Source organism: Lampetra fluviatilis, chromosome 2 (genome assembly GCF_964198595.1).
Source record: "Lampetra fluviatilis chromosome 2, kcLamFluv1.1, whole genome shotgun sequence".
In the NCBI taxonomy this organism is placed as follows: Eukaryota; Metazoa; Chordata; class Hyperoartia; order Petromyzontiformes; family Petromyzontidae; genus Lampetra; species Lampetra fluviatilis.
This window is the reverse complement of record NC_136276.1, coordinates 32,260,852-32,286,865: the sequence shown is the minus strand read 5'-3', so window position 1 is coordinate 32,286,865 and position 26,014 is coordinate 32,260,852. Positions and strand designations below refer to the sequence as shown.

Here is a 26,014-nt window from a genome sequence, read left to right as displayed (position 1 = left end):
TGGAATCCAAATGTGGCTTTTTTTTCTGCGTTGGGCTTTTGCCACACACGACTGCGGCAATTCTACAGGAGTTGGAAGATTCAATAGGGAAAAAAAAAATTTGTTGGTACTCCCTGCTCTGCTTTCTCTCGAGAAATCAAATCGATAATTTAGTTGCAGATTCAACTCCTGAAGACGAATTTCTCAACCAGTAGCCCATCACTGAAAACCACACCTGGATCAAAACTGTAATGTTCGGAGAGGGCATGCATTCATGTAAACCTCCTTACCGCCCTTAAGCTCCCACCATATACATAAAACGGATGGCTTGACTTACATTTAAAGTGATACAACGCAAAACGTTTTGAGACCTCGGCTTAAAAGTAAACGCGCTATCACCATCTTATGTATGTTGAACTTCTTTCGCACCGTAAGTAGCCAACCATCCCTAGATCGGAGGTTCGGGGGGGAAGGACAACAGACTAAACACAAGTCTCGCATGCAAATGTAAACCCATATTTACGTTAATGTATTTTTCTGCAGTAGACCAGCTTGCTCCACTGTCTTGCTCAAGTCTAGCAGGCTGCATCCGCGACCGGGTAAGTTGCACATTTGAGAGAAACACAGTGCGACACAATGTACCGTCATCCAATTAACCATTAGCAGCGTCACATTATTAAGTATGGACTGAACTTATGATATATAAATATACATTTACATCTAATTATCTACACAGACGCGCAATATCTTGACCTTGTGGGTTCTGCATACTTAAGATAATCACCTGGCTTCCGGAACAACAACAAAAACCAGGCACAACCGATTCATGGGAAAAGGATACTTTGAAGTTCAAGGATTTAAACGAGACACCCTACCAGTGCGTGCTGCACGTCATTTAGTAGTTCGTGCCGCGTGCGATGCCTTTGCTCGTGAACAGATCGTTTAAGCGACACGTAGAAACAAATGAACCTCGTCTCGCGTGACTGACACCTGTTACCATAAAATAAACGCCCTTTCAAACGACCGCTCGCTTTGGCAAGAGAAACCTAAACGATCTAAAACGTGTTTTTTGTTTTGTTTAAAGCGTCTCAGGGCACTATACATCTCACCTCAACACATTTGACCAAACCGCCTGAAAAAGCAGCAGCTGATGTCTCGTCAGATCTCAAGACGCTAAGCAATGTTGGCACTGGACAGGGGTACGGATGGGAGTCCAACGTGAAAAAAATAGGTGCTATAGGCTGCCGTGGAGCCACGTGATGGGCAGCAAGGAGGGACCGGGCAGCACAGCAAAATCAACTGCTGTATCCTGTACCCTGTTTGCTCCAACATTTATGCTCTCCAGCTCGACCAATTCTGTGCTGTCCAGCACGGTTGAAGCATGGCCATACAACCCCCCCAGCTCCTCGCCCAGCAGTGGACTGGAAAAGGGGGTGTGCGTGTACATAATCATAACATTATTGCTATCGCTCAGTTAGCGGAGCAGCAAGTCTCCGAGCCTTCAATCCTGCCCAGGGTCAATTTATCACCAATATCTTCAGTTTAACATGTAGGCTTTCGCGACCATTATCAGCCATAATACAGGTTTTTTGGGTTAGATCGCATAAATGTGCTGTTAAACCCGCCACCACCCGACACAGCCCATTAGTAAGGTTTGTCATGTAAACAGAACGTGCCAATTCGTTACTAGCACAGCACACCAGTGTGTTGGAGAGAAAATCCACAACATTTAAACGTTGTGGATTGTATTTACAATCTGATTGTAAATGTTGTGGCTTGGCTCTCCAACACACCGGTGTGCTGTACTCTTAACGAATTGCCACGTTCTGTTTACGTGACAAACCTTACTCATCGGCTGTGTCGGGTGGTGGCGGGCTTAACAGCACATTTATATATTTACGCAAACTAACCCAAAAAAAAACCTGTATCATCCAATATCTTAATCATTTAAAAAACTGATTCGATTCCGCATGCGACACGGTTGCTTTTGGCACCGACTCCCATTCGCGTCATCGCCATGCTGTACTGCGTTGGCTTTGCTCGTCAGCTTGGCGACACGGGCGACTCACCCAAAAAAACGAGACGTCCTGCTCCTGAGATTTATCTCACCTGGTCAAACAAAAAATTTACATTAACACACTTTGTCTCCGCCCGCCATAGAAAATGTGAAATTTCAACCGCTGCCTCAGTACCACCAATGCCGACGATGACCATCTCAATTATCCTTCGAGCACGGCGATAGTCACGTTTAAAAGGTTCGTTCCAGTAATTAGTTTACATCTTTACCGCATAGTCACAGACCAGATCCGCTAACGTCCGCAGAAACGTGCATATCCACAATGCTTTTGTTCAAAATGATGCGAAGTTTGAAAAAAAAAACACACAAAACCCAAAGTTACCACACCCCAGGAGCCTCACCGTTCGATAGAAAAAAGAGAAATGCAAATAACCTCGTAACAGAGCGACCACAAGCGTTGCCAAGTGTAAACCATAGACGTTACTGTAAGAAAAGTTACACAGCGCAACAATATAAACACACGCCGTCGGGATTCATGCATTGCATGAAGTCTAAAACGATATAAACAAAAAAAACACATTCGAAATAGATCCATAAAAAAAGATACATAACAACCAAGCAGCATTACAGCACCAACGTTAAAGTGACGGGCCCACTGTTGCAGACCCCCTGACGCTTCATTTTAGTCCCGTCCAATATCTTTGCGGTGCGCGCTCGGGTTGGACTGCGTGTTGTTCAGCGTGACGTCCCACCGTTTCGCGTCACGTCCAGGGAGTTTGAATTAATTCAGAGTACGCACAAGTGTGCACTGCGTGTACAAGAGAACTCGCAGCCTTATACAGAAAACTACCTACTCTTTGGTTTTTTCTGTAAAGTCACGTAGGTAAAAAATTTAAATAAATAAAATCACGACGTTTCGGAGGCAACGCAAGCTTCCGTCTTCAGGTGGAACCGTCACGGTAATTTTGCCCACGTGACTTTACCGAAAAAAACAAAGAGTATGAATCCTTGCAGTCACGAAAACTTCAAATCTAGGAAACTACCTGTTCAGAAGAACTGCACTGTGGTCATTTATACAGCTTAGAGCTTTTCTGTGATACACAGTGTGTATTTTTGTGTGTTGACGAAACTTTTGGTTTTTGGCCTGCACCAATTGTTGCGATTAGTTCTCGTCGTTGAGAGATTTAAAGATTTTAATACTTCAGGATGTTCCCGGCTCGTGGAGCGAAACGTCCGGACATCGTGCCGAACACAAATCGGAGAGCTTAACGGCGCAACTGTGAATAACTACGTGGTTGTAATCAAGTCAAATGTTTATCTTTGCGTCTTTTAACGGTTGTGCGTAGGATGTAACTGCCGAACCCTGCAAGAAATGCCCATCTTGTTGGACAGAAGCAGCAGTCGCAGAAACAGCAGCAGCCACAATTCAATCAACGAATCACAGCGGAAATGTGGATTGATTTTGTTTGTTAATCAATGGAGGAACGGACAGTAATAACCATTATTCGGAGACCGTATTTCACGAAATTAAATATCGTCTCTGCATTGGGTCAGTTAATACGATCCGCATTGCCGATATTACAACAACGAGACACAGCTTAAATGGGAGGGAGGCTCTCCAACTCTACCGCTGTCTGAAAATGAAAAACGTCCAACAGAGGACATCTCTGCTTGGTCATTAGAATGCGGGCCTGGTAAACGGAAATATTAACACTGAATCAAATATTTGTCCACTACATCCTCAATATTACATTCAAAAACTGTACATCCACATTATATATATACCGTACTTTGATAACCCATCCTTGTCTCTCACCTCCGTTAAATTACTCCACCTGCAACGAACCCCGCGCTGTCCACAATATTTCACACGCAGACTCCCGCACTTACCCAATATACATGGACTCGCATATATATTAAGACGACGTAACGTTAAAAAATATATGCATCTTACAAATGAGCCATCCGGCGCCAGTAACCGGTGACGAACGTACGCGGGTGGTTGCTGATCGAAAAGCATAGGTTGGGGCTTGGCAAATGACTTGAAATTGATGTAAATGTTTTCACCGTTCAGCATTATTGCCGTCAAGTATGCGGACTGGTTATAACTCGCGTGTTTGGCAGTTACAGGCCGACACCTTCCGCAATTATCCCCAAAATTGGACAAAGGGGAGAGCGCATTCTGCGGAACTCATCGTATCGATCGTTAAGACTTCGCTCAAGCCGACCACACAGTATCAGATACGCGCAAATAAAAGCCGATCTCCACAGGATAAAAAAACAAATTGTAATACAGTATACGACTGCTCACGATTAATTGTGTTGCAGCCCCAATTGTTCTTGCTGTGGTTGGAATGAAGAGACTCTGTTAGCGCACAAATTAACGACCGCTTAACAAAACACGTATAAACACATCATCTCACACTTGCGAATCACTTAAAGAAACAAGTAAACATCTGCTGGCAGCGTAGCGCTGATTCTGCTTTAACCGAGAAAGTGGCTGGAATGCTCTTGAAGGCAGCTGCCTGGGTGTGTGTGTGTGTGCGTGTAGGCATGACTTCGCTTCCGTGTACGTACGTGCACGCTGGTGGTAGTGCAGTGGTTGACCCACCGCGCTACGGACCTGCCGATCTGCGTTCGATTCCCGCTCACGGGCAACATCGGTGAGGAATATATGAACCGGTCCCTGGGCCGCCCCTAGGTCGACTCAACCATAACCCAGTGCCTGGTATGGTGTGTAAATACCTTGTGTGCCGTGCCGGAATTCATAGGTGCACGTTAACAGTACTTACCCCAACAGCTTGTGTATGCTGCATTGGGGATCTTTTTCTTTCTGTTCATGGTATGAAGCAAATGCTATTGAAGGCGGCTGCCTCTGTGTTTGTTTGCATGCTATCATGATGGTGCATGCCACGTTCAGCTTCGGAAAACTCATGGCGTGAGTGCTCTTATCATGAGGCGTCTAAACCAGCAGATTTTCCTGCCAAAGCTGGGATAAATAGGAACCAAAATGCATCTCCGTGGAGTGGAATTAGCGTCAAAACACAAAACGAGTTACGAACAGACAATCGGCTGCATCAGCACGAGACGGAGAGGAGAATCGCTCGCTTTGACTGCAATTATTCACTATTAAGTCACAGGGTCTTAATCCAGTTGTGGGAAAAGCAGCAAGCTACATGCCCAGGTAGTAGCCCACCAACTGCACATCATGCATACCGCCCCCCCCCACTGCCTTGCTCTACGTTGGCTTATTACACAACAGCAAGAGAATTGGAACTCAGCGGAGCATCGGACGGACGCGCAAGGCCTTAAGCTGAAACGGCGCAGCGCACTGGCACGAGCTGGGCCGCGAAAATGCCAGAGCGGTGGACAGTTTGCCGCTTGTCACAGAGGTTCGCCCCTGGTGAATACCGCGGGACCCTATTACATCGTAAATACGTGTCACCATAGACCCCCCCGTGACGTTATTGGAAAAAATGTGTGGGCCATGTTGTGCTGGCATCACGGTCCAAATCTAAAAACGTCACTTGCAAATTACCTAATTGGGCAAAAGCGCAGGGCAACATCGCCCTCCTACTCTCAAGTCATTTCGTTCGTATTTTTTTTAACGAGGCGAGAACTCGTTCAAGACACCAGGACAGTCTCGTTAGCGAGAGTGACCTGGGTAAACCGCTGCGGATTCTCGTCTGCGAAACCCAACGCCTTCTACATAAGCCTTTGCGCTGAGAACTGCGCGAATAACAAACGTGAGAATGATGATGTTACCTCAACGATTTCAAGCGCTGACCTTCACCACACAAGCGCAACCGATCGACGGCCGCCCCCCCTCCCGTCCCCAGGAGCCGCGCGCCAACGGCCGGCGTCTCTCCAGAGAGATGACGTGCGGTGCTCGTATCTGTTCGGGCAAGCTCTTTCCCCCCCCCCTTCCCTGCCCTGCCAGGCCATTATCGGAAGTACTCGAGTCCCCTGACGAGCAGGAACTTCTCAAGGAAGAGCTCGGAGTCGAGCACGGCGATGTGGGCCGCGCGGCCGATGATGGAGTTCGCCGTGTTGGGCAGCGCGTGCACCACGTCGTAGCGCACCAGGCGGCACCGCTCGGACGCCAGCACGGGCCCAAGCAGGTTCGCAATCATGTCGGCGTACACCGCACCTGGACCGAGGTGGGGAGGGGCAACGAAACGTGGCTGTTTCACACAAATATCACAATCGTCATCGCTGGCAATGGTCTATCCGCAGGCCGGTTTAAGCACAGGCACTTGTGTGGATTATAAACCCGGGATCTCAGCAATGCCAGCAGAGATATGACATCTAAACCACCCCTGTCACCTCTTACAAAATAATTATCTTCAGCCGTGATCAATCCCCTGCCAAACGAAGGCCTCCCCAAGCCACCTCTCACCAGCCTTTGATGTTACTAATCTGCCTAGCACCTGTACCGATTTCAAGGGTAACAACGGTTTTGCTTTGTCAGCGGGCTGTACGTGTACAAAGGGTCGCGGGAGAGAGGGCCTGCGGAGGTCCAGCCACTCACCCAACTGCTTATCCTTGAGCGCCAGCTTGCACATCTCAATGCGAGCCGAGTGGTAGGGCACGTAGCGATCCTGCAGGGAGCCCACCAGCACCACGTTCCTGAAGTGCTGCAGGCCTAGAGGCGGGGGGGGGGGGCAGGATAGAACCACGAGTTCACGCACGCGCTCACGCGAACACAGCCAACGAAGAGCACGTGCGAAATAAACCTACAGCGGATTTTAAGCGGGGTTATAATATCGATAATCGATCGTGTCAATAATCGTTTATAGATTCAGTTATCGATGCCCGAAAGTCACGGAATCTACAATGGAATCCAGTTGGATTTTAGAAACGATGTAAAGCGAGTGTTGTCGAAACCGCACATCGCGTTTGCATGCGACGGGTCACGTGACACCCTATTACATACTCAATATATATCAATCAAAACAGAAGACGTTTGCCAGTCCAGGCCTCACTGCGCCGTGTCAGTCATGGAGCTTATTTGACCATAATTCACCACGCGAGTCAGTGCTGGTTAGTGGTCGGTAAACTGATAATCAGTTTTACATTTTTTTATCTTACATACAATTATCAACAACACAAAAAACTAGCGGCTATTAAAATGTTTCTGGAGCGTGGAAGGAATAAAATGTGTCAAGTGTGGTTTGGCTGGAGAATGCTGAGATATCTCATCGAAGGCCAGTTAAAAAACATATGATGCCATCGCCTGTGGAATGCTACAAAGCAGAATTGACTAAGGACTTGATCACACAACCCCTGCTATCCAGAATGGAGCATTTCGCAAACCATTGATTAAGATTAAAAATCGATTCTTACGCTCAGAATACACGCGCGTCAAATCACGAGTGTAAGAATCCATTCTTTATTTTTATTCACGTAAGTTATTTCCCCAATTCCACGGAGACGTTTGGTGCATTTTTTCAGTAGTAATTTATTTATATTTACGTACAGTATTATTATTACAGTACAAGTATGTTCGATACAAAATAAGTATAACAAGCGTTACGCAATCATGCGCACCCCCATGGACTATGCAACGCCTTCTACCACTCATTTGTCTTTGGAATAATTTACTTAACAAAGCAGAAACAGAAGCTATTGGGGCATAATACATCCCCATATTTGCAAATCGTCCTTTCCCGCTGTGGTTTGTTTCACCGAATTAGGAGCAACTCTTTTGATCAATTGGGCTATTTTGAAAAGGGCAAGTCCCGAATATCGAATCATCTTTTTGAGAGTTGTAATGCTTCCCCCCCCCCATTACAGTGGGACAGAAACGGCCAATGCATTAATGCTTTCAACCTTAGTCGGAAGGCAATTAGAACAAATTTGGCCCATAGCTGTTCGTATGCTAAATGAGACGATGTGGGAAAAAACTGGCACCTGGTTTTTGGCTGAGCTTGTAGAGGAAGGTCTGCCGAGGGTCAGGATGGTCTCTGCACGTCAGCTGGAGCAGCGATCCAGACTTCTTCCACTTCTGCATGAACCACAGCCCTGACGCACAGACGCACGCACGATGTACAAACAATTGATGATCGATGATGCAGCGCAAAGAATCAAGCCTGGAAAGAGTTACCTTACGTGCACGCTGTCAGTTGGCAGAGAGACGCTGCTAGGAGCATGCTTTCCAGTTTTTGTGCATCAATAAATAAATCAACAGGGATTACACAAAGCAGCAATCGTCGCCCCATACCTCCAGACTGATGCCCCTTTTCTGGCCAAATGCCGAGTCACCTTGTGCCCACAGGGACAGCTGCCACTAGGATTGCCCTTATAAATGTTTGAGATGTGTGCAAAAAACAAATTGTGATCAGAACAATAATTATAGGGACAATTATTTTTGGCGAGCAAATGAGCAAGATCGTGAAGGAATGAGTGAGTGAGCAGATGACCAAGTGAGCGATTGACTGAATGCGTGAGTGAGCGAGCGAGCGAGCGGACGGTACCAGTGTTGACGAGAGCGCTGCTGTTATAGAGGGTGCCGAGATGTGGGCCGGACAGTGACAGGAAGGTGTGCAGCTTGGGTAGGAAGCAGCGAAAGCGTGGCCTTGTCAGCACCGAGCGCACGATCAGCGTGCCCAGCGAATGTCCAATGAAGCTACAGCAGCGGAGAAAATAAAAAAGAACGACATCAGTGAGAAGCCCCGCACTGCAGCGAGATGCTGGTCCGCTTAAAATCCACGGGTGCCGCAATGATGAAGGAAAATGTTAAAATACTCATCTTCACAAACTTTCCTGTACGCAATAATGAATATTAACTAGGTAAAGGCCCAAGTCTTGATTATTGCTTGCTCCCGCCACTGCTGCTAGAAGGGCCTCCATGAGAGGGAACTCCCAGAGAGCCCCTCTGGAGGGAATTTGTGGCCTATTCTTCAACGGCGGCCTAGCGTGGCAGTCCCCACACTCTAATCCACCACATGCGACCTACCGATTGACTAACTGTGGTGTACTAATTTAGACTGCTGTACGGACATGAAAGGGGGGAATTTAATCAAATTACCTCATTGTTTCAACTGTTGCAACGAGAGAATGAACCGGCGGCCTCTGGATTGCAAGTCCAGTGTGCTAACCATTACAGAACTGCAGCATCCATTACACGCAGAAAATAACTGACAAGTCAATTATCGTACAGATGTAATAAAAAAACACGCTAGTCACTAGAAAGGTTTTTCTACATGCAGCCTCCATAGGTAGGCAGGGTAGCGCATTGGCAACACTCATGCCTCACAGCAAGGGTTCGATTCCTGAATCAGGCGCCTTTCTGCGTGGAGATTGTATATTCTCACCCATGGGTTTTCCGGTTTCTGTCCACAGCTAAGAATATCAGAATATGTATTTATACTGGAAGAATCTGATGAGCTATACAGCTCTTTTTCATACATGTCCAGTAGCATACGTCATTGGCATTGGCCAAACTTCCCAATGCAGGATCCTGCCGGAAGTAAAGGAGGACTTATTGTATGTTTTAAAGCACGTCACGACGTTTTAACGTCTAATATATTTATCCGGCTATATTGAAGCAGTGTACCGACCTGATCTTGCACAGCGTGAGGCTGTAGATCTGAATGTGCTGAACTATTTCATCCAGCAGGCGATCCGTCATCGTCTCAAAATCGGCAAACGTGTCGTTCTGATTGGCGTGCACGCATGCACACAGACAGACACCGGCGGGGGGATGCAGGGCTCTCATTACTCACCAGCGACTCATTCGGCGCCAAGTAAGCCACTCGCACCATTAAGGTGCCAAGTCATAACATGCGACTTTGTGCTATTTTTTACGTTGTTGAAACTCAATTTAAGAAAATGTTCGTTATTCGCGGGTAATTTTTTTTTTCTCTCTCTCAATTTGACTAAGAAATTGGGCATTAAAATGACCGAAACATATTTATGAAGCAAGCAGTTAATCTGTATTGCTGGCAAACACACAGACCACTCCACAAATTTCAATACAGTACCATTTGAAAGAAGTGTGGCTTGCAGTTCATGTGAATGAGGTTGAAATTACATGGAAGTGTTACCTTTGATCTGACAATTGAATAAATAAGCAGAGGATACATGATCCTTATGGCGGTACCCCGGGGTACCAAATAATACAAACTGGCCGAGGCAATTAAATATTTTATTTCTGGGACACTATTTTTTTCAGGGGTGTACTTAACTCTGCGACTGGGGTACCAATAAATCTGAAATCAGTGCTACTCCGTGATGTCGAAACGCAGCGAGGACGATTGTGCCGAAACCCTGAAGGCTCGTACGCACCGTAGTGCATCGTGTACAGCTCGTCGAGATGAGTCCATTGCCGCATCGCCGACCATCAACAGACTAAAAATGACTGCATCACGGACATTATGCGAGAGCCGGGGTACCGCCATAAGGTTCACATCTTCACATCTGTCTCTGCACGTACAAAACATTGAAGTATTCCTTACACAACCCATCAGCCATACCATGGCCTTCTGGGAGTGCATACTTTCAGCAGCTCTTTTTTTTCAAGACGAGCAAACTCTGGACCGGTTTCAACATGCAGTGTCTCATCAGCAGTCAGACTTGCTTGAATCAATGTTGGTGAACTGATGCTTTTTACGAGGCAAGGACCATCTCATTACAATATGGGTCCTGGATGATGAAATATCCACACTATGTACAATACCTCACCTGGTTTCTCTCTGACATGAGGAAGTCAATCTTGGCTGTTGGGAGGCCCAGCTCAATGTAGGTCTTCACCAGACGCAAGTCGGCACTGTTCCCTAAACAACGGCACAAAAAGCAGGCTGGCAGTGACGCTACCGCATAGTATTTAGCAGTTGCGCTGCGCAGCGTCGAAATGCAATCACAAAAAACAAAACTATGTGAAGACAGAGAAAGTGGGGTCTGGGGAGAAGTGGGGTCAGGGCAGGGAAACACAGAAAACAGGCCAGAAAGCAACCAAAAAACTGGGGCGCTAGCATCGACAACATTAAGGACAATGAGCTGCGGGGGACAGTCAGGGCAGCACTCGCGAGTCCCAGGGGGGACGGAGGCCCATTCGCGAGTCCCAGGGAAAGCCACATATAACACACTGTCAAAACCCGACCGTGAAATTACTGCAGACTATCATCATCATCTGTGAAACGCAGCGCCATCTGGATAGCCTCGTGTTATTATTATAGCGCTAAAACCCATCGTGCTAATGGTGCGTTGATCATTGGGGGGGCTGGAGGGGCTGCCGTTGTGGCGCAATCACGAACAGAGTTGCGGGGGCATCCTCAGGGAGGGCCCATTTGCCGGCGATAACATACCGGCCACACAATTTCAGGATCTCCGAAGCATCGGCCCAGAGACGCAATCATCCTCCCGTGCCGGCCGGGCCCCATTGCTGGACGCTCCCTTGCGCACGCGCATCGGTGACATTCGAACGCATGTCTCATACCGTCCAGGCCGTGCACGCACACCACCAGATGAATGGCGTCGGCGTCGCTGAGACCGTCCGGCGTCTCGGGCGCGAAGTAAGGCACGGCCGAGGCGAACGTCGCCTGGTCGCTGTACAGGAAGCCCGGGAACTTGAGTTGCTTCTTCACTTCCTCCTTCGCTCGCATGAAGCTGGGGTTTAAGCGTTAACACACGTGCGGGGAACATCAGCACGGAGCGTTGCCACCGAATGGCTTTCCAAGCTCGACGTACGGTTATGAACTCAACCGCTAATTTTAAACGCCGAGGGAAAGAAGAAGTGAAGAGTGTGCGACATGAAGCATTAAGCGACAACTTTGACCTGGGACGTCAACAACTTTCTCTGCAAGGGGTGGCAACCGGCGGCGTTCACTCGTACCAGTCAATTAAAACAATATAAATAGTAAATGTTGACATCAGTAGTCATTTCGATCGACAGCTCCACATTGTTAAAAACATTGTAGAAATTGTAATAATGAGTGTCGAATAATAGAGTTTAAACTGAACTTGAAGATGCACCCAGGAAGTGGAGCAAAACGTTGGGACATCAAACTGGACAACACGCGATACAACCCGAATAACACATTGGCCATACATCAGAACCAAGAAAACCGACACATCAGTTTGAATTTAGTCAAATATTCTACCCAAGATAACTATAGAAACAAAGCAAACATTCGCACGGTGACATTTAAAGCGGAATTACCATTGCAGCTGCGGGTTGTCATCCACGTCTTCTTGACCCCAGGGCGATCCCTGGGCGGCCGACGAAATTGGCTGCCTTGTGATAATCATCGCCTCTGGTGTCTCGGGGCTGGGGTGGAGCAGTTGGGCGCGTGAACCCTGAACTGTGGAGCCTCCGCCCCCACCGTCCCCGCCGCCCCCGCCGCCACCACCAATCGCCTTCCGCGCCACCGCCATCCCGGAGTGGACGGGCGAAGTGTCTGTGTCACGTGGCGCTGACGAAAACGCCAGGCAGGTCGGTGTGCAGCCGACGCAAGCGCCCGTGCCGGGGGGTGCGAGCATCGCCGCCCCCGTCGAACTGTCAGACGGCACGCCTCCTACCCCGCCGTCGAAGGCGGGCGATGTTCCGCCGATGGGCTTCAGTACCGTCGCACTCTGGCTGAGGATCACGCTGCTGCCGTGCATGGGCGAGAAGCCGTCGCTGAGCGCGCCGTCTTCCGTCGCGCTGTCGAACGCCGTCCTGTCCTCATCCTCGTCGTAGTAGCCATTCTGGATCATCTCCAGGTCCTCTGTCTCGGTGTCCGAGTCTTCCCCATCCCCGCTCGTTCGCTCCGCTTCACCCTTCGAGGGGCTGCTCATCTCGCTGCCGCTGGCATCAGGGTGGCCGCCGCCGCCTGCGCCGCCGGCGCTGTTTCGTGGCGAGAAGTGATTTTCCACGATGCAGAGTCCAGTGGCGCTGTTGTTGTTGTTGCCGCCGCGAGGGATGGGGGGGCAGCCTGCCCCAGCTGCGCAGTCCGTTTTCGCGCGCTGGTCCTGCTCGCTTGAGAAGGCGAGCGACTCCGCGGCGGAGTGCGTGATGATGTTGAGCGCGTTGTCCGAGCGAGACAGCTTGAGCGCCACGTCGTGCTTGAGGCACGGCTCCGTCGTGGGCTTTTCGAACCGCTCGGCAGCACGGCCGGAGGAGGAAGGGGGGGAGGAGGAAGCGAGGACGCCGAAATGCATGGAGGCCGAGGACTTGATGGCGCGGGACAGCAGCACGTCCCCGGCTGCGTCCTCGTCGCACGGCAGGGAGCTGATGGAGGCGAGCGACGACTGCACGCCGCTGCTCAGGAAGCTGGCACTCTCTGCCCGTGTCAGGTTCGCTTCGTGTCGCGACTGCGGTGCATCCGACGCGCCCTTTGGCCTCTGCGTCACGTGACCCTGGGGCACCTCCTGGCTCGGGACCTTAACCGCCTGGGAGCTGCGATCCTCGAGTGACGTAGCCCCGATGAGGCAGAAGCTCATCTCGCTCTCAATACCAGAGTCGGAAAACACGAGCGAGGAGCTTTTAAGCAGGGACACGTCGCCGGTTATTGAGGGCACCGTGCTGCGTTCTGACACCGGAGCTTGGGCGACGGTCTCTTCCGGCTTCGTGCGCTTGTTGCCGCCCTTCACGTCACGCGGCAGGGTGAAGAACAAACTCTTGGTGTAGTCTGGCGACCATGGCTCCGAGACGGGGTCCAGGGAAGGCAGCGTGACCGCCTGCTCCGTCACGCGCTCACCCCGAGCGGCTTGCGTCCTCGTGGGCGTGAGCAGCGTCACTTTCTCTCCCCGGTACGGGTCGCTGCGGCTAGGCGTCACCTCGATCCGCCGCAGTCCGGACGCCGGGGCCAGCCCCGCCTCGGGTCGGACGACAGTCGCCGACAGCGATCGCGTCGGGTGGGGCCGGTACGTCAGGCACACGGCGGAGGGCACGGCGGCGCTTTTGGCTTCGTCCGTTTTGTTCCGCAGCAAGCTCGTCTCGGAGGAGGTGCGTGACTGCGAGCCGGCCTGGCCAAGATGCTTCAAGCCCGAGAATCCGTGCGAAAACAGCGCTTTTATCCCCGACTCGCTTAAGTCGGCCGCTTCAGCTTTCGAATTGGCTGCCTTGGGAGATCCCTCCGGACTTCCGAAGGGGGCGCACTTCTTAGGGCTGGGAAAGCATTTTGTGGGCACCGCCGCCTTGGATGCCTTGCCCTCGGGTGAGCTGCTGTGATGGTCGGATTTCAAGTACTTCTTGAAGGAGGCCTTGGAGAAGCTGCCCCGCTTGGCGAGAGATGCAGGCAGCGTGGCGTAGCGCTGGTCGGCGTCCAGCGTGCGCTGGGGCGAGGGCTGGGGCGAGCGCTGGGGCGAGTGTTGGGGCGGGAGCTGTAGCTTTGCGTCACCCGTTGCGGCGTCACCCTCCAGATGCCGGTAGCCCAGTAGCACCACGGAGCCATCTTCGTCTGGCCTGTCGGTTGAAGGCGACCCGATCGTGAGATTTCCACTGCTGCCTCTGCCACCTTTCCGCCGGCTGTTAATGAACAACAGGTACAAGTAAGAGAGTAACAGAAAGATAACCTCATTGGCTGTATTCTTCGTTTTTTTATCTATGAAATTCACACTTAACACAAAAGATATTCCTTACAAAAACAAAGAAATAACCAATATCCATTGAGCTGGGTGTAATGGCGCATGCCGGTGATCCTGTGCTTTGGAAGCAAATGGTTGGTTTGGCACTGTCCATGATTTTATTTCGTCCAAGGCCATCCCGTCCCCTGTCATGTGCATTCAGGAAGCAGCTGATGGCAACATCTTTTCTGATGAGCGTACGGCGAACTCTTGCGCATGGCTCCGCGCTTACGAATTGCGATCATTAAATGTGTACATTTTGGGAGACTTGCACGTGTGAAAATAAAATTGTTATACTATCGTCATCGTATTGGGAACATGGGAGCAGAGATGGCACCAACCTGGCGCCGAGCTCGTCCGCCTTGCGCTGCCTCGCCCTCACGACACCGTCGGTGGCGTCACGTGGCTCCACCGGGGCCCGGCTGTCGCCTCCTCCTCCTCCGGTGCCGCCACCAAGCTTGGGCGACCGCTGGCGGGCGGCGGAACGGGGAGAGCCGCCCGAGAAGGAAGTGGTACGGCGCTGCTCGCGGTTCTCAGGCCGCTCGATCTTGATGGTGAAGGAAGAGCGGCGTGCATTCTCCCGCACCTCCTTCCAGGAGATGGAGGCGTCCGCCAGGTCCATCCCAGCGTCTCCAGAAGAAAAAAGAAGAGAATTTGGAAAATGGCAGCGGCGGCGCTTAAAACACTTAGCTCCGACCGGCGGGATTGGCAAGCGCTTCGACTCGTTTGCACAGGGTGGAGAGAAAGACTGACCGACGTAGTTAGAGATCGCACTTCATAGCGTTGCTCCCAAAAACAACGGAGAAGCGTAAAATAATAAATGACAGCCCTTTGTCGATCTACTGCTGGATCAAGGCCTTCACACAGTGTCAGTCTTGCGGGGATCGTTTAAAGTGCTGGTCAGTGCAGAGTGTGATTACAGTCGCCACTGATGCTAGCCACGGCCGGGAGTCGAACGCAGATCATCTGGCTTCAGAGTGCAATTGAGCCAACCACGATGCCACCATGCCACCCACGTGATAGAGTAAAAGGATGGTAATTCCAAATCTCACATTAACATCATGCTAATCTCCCAGTTACATGCTAATTTCTGACTTTAACATCCTGCTAATTCTCTCACATTAACACAGCTTATTCAATGCTAAATTCTTTGGTTGATATGTAAACTCCTTTGTCAAGGCGCTCTTCTCCTCCCACCCAGCTTAAAATACGCTGCCAAGCTTAGCAGTGTTCATTGGAGCGCTGTCTTTCAGACAGCTCTGTCTTCACCTGAGGACGGCTGCTTGTGTTGTGGCCGAAACGTCGTGAGAATTTTATTTTATTATTTTATTATTTCCCTTCTACGTGACTTTACCGAAAGAACCAAGAAGATGAATCCCTGCAGTCACGAAAGCTTTAAATCGAAAAATAAAAATTCCAATAAACTTTAGCGTGTGGACAACAACGTTCGACATATCCTATGAATTGAACAGGAGAGTCGATATCACTTGAAACTTTATGGATGCTTAGTGTAAATCCATAACAGCTCATAGGTGCACAATCAGTAATATGGGCGAGCAAGAATGCTGAACCTGGTTGTTCATCCACTGCTCGCTGAAATAAACAGCAGAGAGACCTTGCTTTCGTCCTCTCTGCCCCTCTACCCATCTTCCTAATGGCACTTGCACTTAACACACCCAGCTGAATAAGCCGTAATGGACCATCAACTGCCGCTCTATGCATTACCGATTTTTTTTTCCCCCACAAATAAATCTTCAGCGAATGCCAATCTCGTGCAGCCGGTGGAATGGTTTCTGGCCACCGGCCAATTGCTGAAGCCCTGCTTCGCTGAACACATCTCAGGGCTCGGGCCTGCGAGAGCTTGACACTCCTCGATCGCTAAGGAGCAGCTGCAATGAAATAAAAAAACACTAAACCGATGCAGTGCAAAGCACCCACTCCTCTGTCTACAGCGGCGAGTGTGAAACCCCCGAAAATTACAATCTCCTGAGCCAAGATTTGTGCATCATGAGACAGCCAATCCGGAGGGGTTAGGGCCAAAATACGATGGTTGGCTGAATGTATAGAAAGTCCTCCCTTCTAATGCTCACGCTCTGTGCCAACAGCTCTCACTTGCAGTTTTGTAGGGGGCTAATACCAAGATGGAGCACGACGCCGGCACTGCTGGGACCCTGGGAATGAATCTATTTGAACCATTACCGTCATCCAAGCTCGCTCCACTGCTAGAACGCAGGCCTCCTCCAAGCCGTCGCCATCATTCAGTTGCGCAATGTAACAATCCACCTTACGCCTGCACGCATGAGCCAATTTCATGGCTCCGTCTGATCAGCGGCCGCATCAACCACTTGCGACTAAAAGAGAGTTCTTACGTGAACGTTTATATGGAGGAACGGTTCAGGAGGAGCAGGGAGGTGGTTTTCATCAGCACACACTACTGGTGTCTCACCTTGGGTCACGGAGTGAAGGTACCGGTCCTCAAATATGATGGGCAGTGAAGTGAAGTCCCCATCCAGCTCCAGGCACTCGAGGGGAAGGTTGGGCAGGCTGCTCAGGTACGGGGAGTTCTTAACCACCGAGGCAATGTATGCGTGGCTTTGTGCACTACAAAGACAAAGACCACCCGTATAACATTAACAGACTGTAGGAGCGAGGGCTGTCAGCGAGCACCGATGAAGGCCGGCACGACAAACGCCCGGCCGCGTTTGTCTCCCGAGTGGCGATGTTTACACACAGCACTAGACCCGCGCACACAGGCGAGTATATTCAGTACGGCGTCACACATTCGACTGTCACGTATCCGCCCCGACCAATTAACAGCCCACACCTAGCGCAGTGTTTCTGCATGGTGCAACTGTCATTTTCAATAGGCACTCGCAAATACGACTTCTTTACATACGTTCATGTATTTCTCATCTCGCGTACATTTGCTTACTGCTACAATTCAGGAAAAGCGACTTCCCCATGTTTATAGCAGTTTGCTCTTTATTTAGATTTGTCCAGTCACATCTTGACTTAAAGCTTTCGTGACTGCAGGAATTAATATTCTTTGGGTCTTTCGGTAAAGCCATGTAGATAGGAAAAATAATAAAAATATCACGACGTTTCGATCGCAACGCAAGCAATAGTCCTTCCTTTTGGAAGAAGTACATAGATGACACGTTCGTCATCTGGCCACATGGCCTACCAGCTCTGGACCAATTATTCAACCACATCAATTCCATACACCCAACCATCAAATTCACCATGGAGGTGGAAAAGGATGGCAAGTTACCATTCCTGGATGTTTTAATCGAAAAGAGACCAGATGGCTCAATGGGACACTGTCTACAGGAAAGCCACCCATACGAATGCCTACCTAAAACCTGACTCCCACCACCATCAATCCCAGAAGAATTCCCGCATGAAAACTCTACACCATAGAGCTCGTTGTATTTCTGACCATCACCACCTAGCCAGTGAACTGGAACACGTACACCAAGCCCTCAAGATGAATGGATATTCAGACTACACAATCCGTAAAGCTATCACCCCAACTATTTGGAAAGAACCATCTGAGGAACCAATCAAAACCATCACCTTGCCATACATAGCAGGGGTCACCAAACAGATTTCCAAGATCATGAGCAAACACAAGATCCAGGTTCGATTCAACACAGTACGTAAAATTCGTGATCTGATCCCATCTGTAAAGGATGTGATCCCTGACATGCAATACCCCGGCGTCTACAAACTAAGCTGTGTCTGCGGCAGTGGTTACATTGGGGAAACTAAGCGACATGTCTCGGACCGTGTTCGTGAACACAAGGCAGATCTGAAACACGGTAGGACCAATACCTCAGCCGTGGCTGATCATTATTTTAACGTGGTGGGCACACACGAAATTGATTTTTCCAAGACTCTGCAAACCCACTGGCTATCGGCAAAGATTCGTTCATGAAGCCATCCAGATATATAAACAGACACAAATTCAACCAAGAAGATGGCTACAAACTGAGCAATCATTGGAAGGACGTTATTAATCAGGTTAAGTCATAACTGGCTGTGATGTTTAGTAGTTATTTTCGACTCTCTGGTGTTACATTAACAGGTTATAAAATGCCTCTACATTAACCGGTTAAATGTCTCACTAACACAGCCACCGTTGCTCGTTTTCCTTGACGTGGCAGTGGCTCTACGACCTTACATTGACATGCTAATCTCTCACAATACAAGGGTCACCCCCGCAGCTTCGTCATTGTGGAGGTTTCCCAGCTCTCTTTGATCTTACATTGTCCACTCACGTCGTTGCACACGGTGGTGTACCTGTATAATTTTTTTCTAGGTGTTCACAAATCTCATCTCTTTATATAACCGCCGCCTCAACTAAAACTATTAAATAATTTCTACTTTACCAGGTAAGGCCCACTGAGCTATATAGCTCTTTTTCAGAAGCGACCTGGCCACAAATGATAGCTCAACGAAGTGGCTTATCACGTGGAAATGGATATCAACCAAATACGTGGATTCTAAATGTGGAGGGGGAAACTGGAAGACCCAGAGAAAAATCCACACGACCACAGGAAGAACATTCAAACTCCAAATATACAGGTGTCAGGGTTGGGATGGAACCCACGACCTCCTGTATACGAGGCGAGGTAGTTATCTCGCCACCGTGGTTGCCACTGTGTTCCCTGGTGAATCGGATAAGTGACGTGATGCTGCATTCAGATTACATACATAAAAGGCTGTTTCGATTTTATAGATACCACATTAAATCAATATGGAGAAATCAACAGTGGAAACTAAATTAACATCAAAGCCTCTACATGTCTGAATACACATATTAAATCGTTGTACACTCTCTTGAAACATTGCCCAACAAGACAGAGTGCTTGGCTCACAACATTCAATGATTCTCAAGCAGAGGTCAACACTGCCTCACGGTTTGCAAACGCATTCGCTGTACTGTTACAGCAAAACAAAAGTTAACAAAACCCGTGCGTGTGGTCAGTGCCTGACGAAGGCTGCTGCCCTTACTGCATCTCCTGGTAAGTGAGCGCTGACTGCAGGGGGTGCTCCATGCAGAAAAACGCCTCCGAAAACCTGCGAACCTGAAGGGCAAAACAGTTATCCGACGTTAGCCTGCGAGCTCTATTACTCCAGCTGGGTAATCGTACAGCAGCAGTTTGTTGAATTTCTTTCGCACCGTACGTAGCTAACCGTGCTCGTCGGAGGTGTGGGGGACAACAAACTAGAGGAGTAATCAAGGTCCCCTCCTGGTAGCGCTCGACTTCTCGCCTGGTAAATCAAAATAAACTCGAAGCCTGTTAAAATTCATCATCACGCGCTGCGTGTAAACGCACAGGCCTCTGTAAATCCACTGCTTAACGAGGGCCTCCCCACGCCGTGTGGGTCAAGGGTGCTACTACTTCAGCAAACTTGCCGGTGAGGGTTGGTGAAAGAGGGAAGCGTAGACGTGGGAGGATAGAAAGGACAGTACAACAATAGTTTGCTGTATACTGCCCACGTACTCCCAGAAACCATGACAACCTCTTAGTCGCGGTTCAAAATAATCATTTGCGTCACTGTTATTCACGGTAGTCACCCAACAAAGCACCGTCCGAGTTTAAACCCAACGTAGCTTACGAGAACCGGCGAGGCGAGACGCATTCGGACGTTACGTTATAATCGCACGACGCATCGCCGTAGCCTCATCGCGGCGACCGTCGCTAGCGCAACAAGAAATGTATCGAACGCGCGCAAGTTCCACCGGCCCCGCTCACCCGCGAGTGGTGGTGCTCACAGGCGAGGTGGCCGGTGACGTCGGGGCGCAGGGCGACGCTCTGCAGGAACTGCGCCCAGAGCGCCATGAGCAGCGAGCAGAGCTGGGCCAGGTCCACTGTGATGGCCTCCACCAGCTCCTCCGCACTGGTCAGGCCCTGGGTCCGTTTGCAAGGAGCAAGCGCATGCAGATGCAGACACGCGCGTATGTGTAAGCGTGTTATAAAGATAAAGATCCCCCCCCGTATAGCCTTAATAGACTGGTGGGGAAAGCACAGTTAGCGAACACCCTACGAAGGCCTGGCATGGCACACGAGGGGATGGGTGTCTCCCCAGTGGCGATATTCACACACCGCACAAGGTACTCATTTGAGGCAGAGTCGGCCTAGGGTAGGCCCAGGGCCGGTACAGATAATTCGTCACTGGTGTTGGCCGTGAGCGGGAATCAAACTCGGGTCGCCGGATTCGTAGCGCAGCGTGCCAACTGCTACACTACCGCGTGCCTGTGCATACACAGACACGCAGACACACGCATGCATACACAAACACGGATGTGCATACATGTGCACACACACACACACATGGCCCCACATGCACAAGTGTACGGAGGCATGCGAATATGTACACATAGGGAAGGTGCTGGAAACACTGCGCGCCCTCTTTAAAGGGGCCCACTAGCTGGTCTTCTCACCTGTACGTGTGAGCACAGCTGTGAGAGCTTGGTGGAGACATCACATTTCTCTGTGGAGTAAAAAGACAACTCGCTTCAAAATCGTGACACCGGCCGCAGAGTCTGCGCCTTCCAGAACAAATGATTTATAAAATGCCATCTCAATTACAACCAGGTAAGCACTGCTCGGAAGAACGTTCAATGAGATCGGTGAAAATGGCAATAAAAATTACACGAACAAACATAATGGAGAATGGAAATACTGCACATTGTGTCGTTGGTAAACAAATAAAACATACAGCAAAGAGGTGATTTGTAAATAAACATCACGAGTTAAAATTGAGTAACTTCTAAAAAGACCATGGGCGGGTTACTTATTATTAAAACAGACTTAATAGTTTATTTACGATACAAACAAAAAAGGCACTATTTTAATTGTTTGGCCATTGGGCAAACGTTAAAAACACTATAGCAGATTAACAGGGGATGCCCTTTTCATTCAAAAAGCACTTGAAAATGTTGACGCTTTATTTAAAGCATCAGAGTTGCAAGTGACTGAGGAAGGAAGAGGTGACGTGACGAGAACAGCTTGTGTGCTGAGTGGATCGTTAGATCGTAGCACCGTGACAGATGGCAACCACTTGGGGAGGCTTTTGTCCAAAAGTGGACTGATCACTGCTGATGATGGTGTTGGTAAATGGGCTGCGTGGTGGCGAGATGTTAACTACCTCGCCCGATATACAGAAGGTCGTGGGTTTGATTTAAAACCTGACACCTAATATTTGGAGTTTGCATGTTCTCCCAGTGGTCGTATGATTTTTTTTTTCCGGGTCCTCCGGGTTTTTCCCTCCACATTTAAAATCAACATGAGTTGAGAGAATTTGGCTGCTATAAATTTACACGTGATCCCCTTTGTCGAGCCATCATTTGTGGCCAGGTCGCTTCTGAAAAATAAGAATATAGCTCAGTGGGCCTCACCTGGTAAAATAAAACAAGTGTTTAGTTTAATTACACCGAAGAAATCTGAATTTGTTGTAAGTGAACGGGATTCCTCGAATGAACTGCTTTGTTCTCTTTGTTTGAACTCTTGACGAGTGTTGCTTGCTTCTGCAAGCAGACGGACGGACGCGCAGACGTACCTATGCGTAGCTGAGGGCTGTACGGAGCAGGATTCTGCGTCTGCACCAGAAGCGAGTACAGCCCCTGAATGCTGGCGATGGCTGGCCGCACGCACGACGGCACACACACGCCACGCTGTCAACCCGCCTGGGCTAGCGTTAGTGTTAAAATACGGCCGGGGGGTTAGGGCGGGGAGGTTGGGGGTTAGGGCGAGGGGGGGGGAGTAACTGTTGACGACACCGGTGTTCGATTTCTACACAATCGATTCCCGGTACATCTGTCTATTGAGTGATTCAATGTGATGCTGTTTTAGCACCGTTAATGTGTAAGTTATTAATTAAACGTCACATTAACCGTCACTCCCACTCATTGACAATTCAAGATTTCCCTGACCACGCAGGCTTTAAATATAAGCCCATGTGAAGTTTCGGAGGATCGAAGGCGGTTAACGGGAATCCAACGGAACACTTTTCATCCGCTGAAGTGTCGTGTGGGACTCTTGGGCGAAAAAACCTATGCGTTCCCGCTTCCGGAAAGACCCTAAACAAGAAACTAAAATTGCAGTCTGTGCTGCTCTTAGGCCACTGGCTTCTATGGTGGCCGGTGACAAGTGCGTCTTACCATCTGGAGCGTCTATAATCTGCAGGATACGGTATTATTTGCCGAATTTATTTGGAGACATTGTTCTGCGAAGCACAATGATGATAGCTGGAACTATTATTGTATTAAAACCACTTAACCTAACACTTGTACAACAGCATGATTCCTTGAGCATCACTTCTACTGACTTGTTAAATATGTATGGTATTCAATATGTGAATGTCATCATTCATTTTATGCATGCCTACAATTTTCTTGTGCGGAAATAATTAAGAAATCCCGGACAATCAAAATAATCATTTCAAGTGCTAGTTATGCATTAGCAATGTTCTAGTCATGTAATTTAAATTAGACACTCCCATTTGTCAATTCAGAAAAAATATTTAAGTGACGTTTCAGGCAATGGACCTTCTTCACAGCAGGTTATTTACCTGTGCACCAACTTGGTAGCATCACAAAATAATTGTTAAATTTAAATAAGGTGCCGTGAATCATTCAAACAAAATCAAGGGGATAAGATGTAAAACACAATTTGAGAAACGCACGAGGGAGGGGAAAAAAACGTGGCAATGCAATGCATACCGTGATGTCACACGCACACACATTATATACAGATCAGTATGAACAATTTCAATCGTTACAATTCATACCTGTTGCAAACAGTACGACGATGCAAGGTCTGTTCAGCTCACAGAAACCCAGGGAAGGGCCATAGCCGTCTGAATTACCCGAGCGATGTAATTTATCCTTTGACATGACAACTGAACCTCGGCACAATATCTCACTTCCTCTTTCTTGCTTCTCCTGTCTAAAACAAGTATCCACTTTGCAGGCGATACTGCTAAATCTATCTCAAGCTTAAATCAAGCCTACAGACCGCGTCTCTCCTCTCAAATATACGTAGCTTTACATGTTATACATTTCTGGTAATCCAATAATACTCAGTTCGGAATACTGTTGACACCATAAGTAAGCGGCATGCAGAAGGAAGCAGCATACGTATGTGCACGAGTCATTCTAATGTCATACACACTGATCTGTTATATAGAATTCAGTGAACTAATCCGCTTAGATGCCACCTGCTCTGATATATGCTTTCTGCTTTGGCTGCCACTCTAGTGTTCGACTTGGCCATCATCCCTTCTAGCGGACATCTCCTGTACAAGCCCACTTTTACCAACAGTATGGTTCCTCTAACTGTTCTACATTTGTCTTCGAAGTTACGTGTTCCGATAGCTATCTCTCGGTGTAAGTCCTAGCGTGCACCTCTCCGTGCTTCTGTGCGCACTTTTCAACATTTATTCCATAGCAGGTAACACATACTGATAAAAAAACTTTCCTCTTTAGGCACATTGCTTTAATTTCTTTTCATTATCGAGCTCAGATTTTCCAAAGACACTCACACCAGCTCGTGTCCGTCTGTATTTGATCATTTTTTTCTGACAATTGACCATGTGCGCATGTAAAAAGCGTATAACGTTTGTTTTGCTTTATTTACTATTCCGGCCACTTTCCGCTGTATGCATGTATGTACGCTGAACTTCGTTTGCCCCGTACTAATTGGAGGTGCAGGGGGGGGGGACGAACTAAATACAAAAGGCCTCCCCGCTGGCTTTCGTGGCAGCTCGACCACAACGACCTGGGGGGGAAGGTGGGGGAGCGACCCGGGGGCCTTACCCTGGGCGGGCAGCTGGAGGCTGGGCACGTCGTGCTGCAGCGCGGCGCAGTGGTTGAAGAGCGCGCGGTACGACGCGAGCAGGGCGGCGCACGCGGCGCGGTGGAACTCGTGCGCGTGCTGCAGGCAGCTCTCCGGCACCACCAGGCTCCCGCCCTGCTCCACACCGCGCCGACACGCGTGCGCACACACACACACACCCACGGTGACATCCAGGCGCCGGTTTATTTGTTGTCAAATAATCGTTTCAACTGAACGCGAGCCCGGTACATAGCAGCCATCACAAGAGGGCAGAAATTACGCGAGCAAAAGCCCGAGATTGGAGAGGCAGGGCTTGGTGAAGGGGTGGGGGGTAGATTGGGCTCACCGCCCCACCCACGACAGCACGGTACAAAGATTGAGCGACAGGTAGAGCGCGGGGGAGGGGAGGGGTACAGATGTTCTGCGGACGACAAGCCCGAGGCCAGGTACCCACTGGGCAGGAGAGAGGGAAGGGGGTTGGGCCCACAGCCCGACTCACGTAGGAGAAATGTTCGGGGGACGTGGTATTTTTAGGGGAGGGAAGGGGTTGGGGGTGTGTACATCCAGTCCTCCAAAATGTATTTAATGTGCAAAGGTGCAATGAAGACCGAAATTAAAAGGAAAGAGGGTGAGAAGGAGGAGGATGATGATGATGACAGCGATGATAGCGGTGGTATTAATCACTCTTATCTAGAGTCAGGAAAGCTGCATGCACAGGGGAGGCGCATGGTTCGAGTCTATTGGCGTGCCACAGAATGAGATGGAAGTATCCATGTTAATCTATAGCACAGCAGCAGCACAACCATTTGCAGAGTGACCTCAGATCTCTGAAAAGTGACCTTTGGTCCCACACAGCAGATGGCAGCACTTTCCCACTGGTTCTGTACAACAACAATGTTTGTCACAAGACAGGTCAAACCAATATTTGAATTCAAAGGTGGAATTTTTGCCAAATTCACCCTTTCCCATTCCAATGACGCGGTCGTGTCCCTACAGTTCCCAGCGGTGAGTACAGTGTCGTTAAAAACAGTGGCGTTACGCCTCTTTAAATAAAATGAACACCAACCACTTGCACGTTCCAAGATTCAGCGGCGAACGGGACACCCACCCTGCAACTTACAGACGTCCCAGAATGGAAAAGGGTTCAGTGCAGAACCAAATGTTACGTGCAGTCACTGGTGACCGGATTGAATCAACTTGCTGAACTTGAGAAAAAAACATTTATTCGCAGGTGCTTGCCTGGATTCGTTGGGGGAAATATCAAAGTACAGAGATGCATGGGTGAGAGATTCCGGCTGAGGCTTAGCGTACACACACACACACGCACGGGGCCACTGACGTTGGGGGAGCCCTGGCTGCTGTATCCGCTGCCGAACAGCACCATCTCCGGCGCCGGGATGTCGCAGTCTCGCGCCGGCAACGTCTGCGAGCTCCGTCCGAGCCACGATTTCACCTGCCGCGGGAAGCTGGCGGAGAGACGAGGCGGGGGTGGGGGGGGGTAAGCGTTGCTAACTACCGTGCCTTTTCGTATAATCACGATCGAATCAAATTACGAGTACATTTGGCATTCCCACCATTCTTACAACGCAGTGTTCTTCATTGCAAGGCTCGTGGGCCAGTGACA

At 49.3% G+C, this 26,014-nt stretch overlaps 1 protein-coding gene and 1 long non-coding RNA gene across 4 annotated transcripts in view; one reads left to right on the top strand and one right to left on the bottom strand.

Moving 5' to 3' along the window:
* LOC144945566 (uncharacterized) overlaps nt 1-26,014 on the top strand; it is a 42,778-nt gene that overhangs the window by 10,546 nt on the left and 6,218 nt on the right. The gene's annotated exons all lie outside the window — the stretch shown is intronic.
* The window catches only part of LOC144945554 (protein FAM135A-like), a 50,356-nt gene continuing 24,441 nt past the window's right edge, over nt 100-26,014 (bottom strand). For both annotated transcript variants that reach the window (XM_078874037.1, XM_078874046.1), the window contains exons 7-21: nt 25,730-25,856; nt 24,372-24,525; nt 20,997-21,046; nt 20,308-20,463; nt 19,562-19,635; nt 16,992-17,146; nt 14,887-15,175; nt 12,159-14,447; nt 11,436-11,605; nt 10,682-10,773; nt 9,559-9,656; nt 8,473-8,624; nt 7,910-8,020; nt 6,528-6,641; nt 100-6,146 (exon numbers count right to left, since the gene is read on the bottom strand). In XM_078874037.1, coding sequence (XP_078730163.1) covers nt 5,941-6,146; nt 6,528-6,641; nt 7,910-8,020; nt 8,473-8,624; nt 9,559-9,656; nt 10,682-10,773; nt 11,436-11,605; nt 12,159-14,447; nt 14,887-15,175; nt 16,992-17,146; nt 19,562-19,635; nt 20,308-20,463; nt 20,997-21,046; nt 24,372-24,525; nt 25,730-25,856 — 4,237 coding nt within the window. In that variant the 3' untranslated portion in view covers nt 100-5,940. The remainder of the gene's footprint in view (nt 6,147-6,527; nt 6,642-7,909; nt 8,021-8,472; nt 8,625-9,558; nt 9,657-10,681; nt 10,774-11,435; nt 11,606-12,158; nt 14,448-14,886; nt 15,176-16,991; nt 17,147-19,561; nt 19,636-20,307; nt 20,464-20,996; nt 21,047-24,371; nt 24,526-25,729; nt 25,857-26,014) is intronic.